Source organism: Penaeus monodon, chromosome 25, assembly GCF_015228065.2.
Source record: "Penaeus monodon isolate SGIC_2016 chromosome 25, NSTDA_Pmon_1, whole genome shotgun sequence".
Lineage (NCBI taxonomy): Eukaryota > Metazoa > Arthropoda > Malacostraca > Decapoda > Penaeidae > Penaeus > Penaeus monodon.
Genome location: NC_051410.1, coordinates 2,616,080 through 2,616,358, shown reverse-complemented (window position 1 = coordinate 2,616,358; position 279 = coordinate 2,616,080). Strand labels below are relative to the sequence as shown.

At 58.1% G+C, this 279-nt stretch overlaps 1 protein-coding gene across 1 annotated transcript in view; it reads left to right on the top strand.

The window, feature by feature from the left end:
• Positions 1-279, top strand: part of LOC119589482 (rho guanine nucleotide exchange factor 5-like) — a gene marked incomplete in the record, with an annotated part of 97,997 nt that overhangs the window by 18,921 nt on the left and 78,797 nt on the right. The window contains 1 exon segment of the mRNA XM_037938082.1: positions 54-229. Coding sequence (XP_037794010.1) covers positions 54-229 — 176 coding nt within the window.

The window sequence follows — 279 nt, the reverse complement described above, 5'->3', positions numbered from 1 at the left end:
TCATAGTTTTGTTTACATTCCTATCATGTCCTCTTTTTGTCCCTCTCGAACAGGGTACGGATGCGCCAGCGCTCCAAGCGATGGCGACCTCGGAACTGGAGGCGGTCGTGGAGTCAGGGCGTGAGGGATGTCGCCGCCCACACACACGCCCACGCCCACACTATAGGCCACACGTATGGGTCCTCTGGCAGGAACTTCGAGGACGAGATCGAGTACTCATGGCGTGAGGGTGAGTGTTGGGGAGGCTGCTTTCAAGGTGGAGGGTCGAGGTGCTTCAGT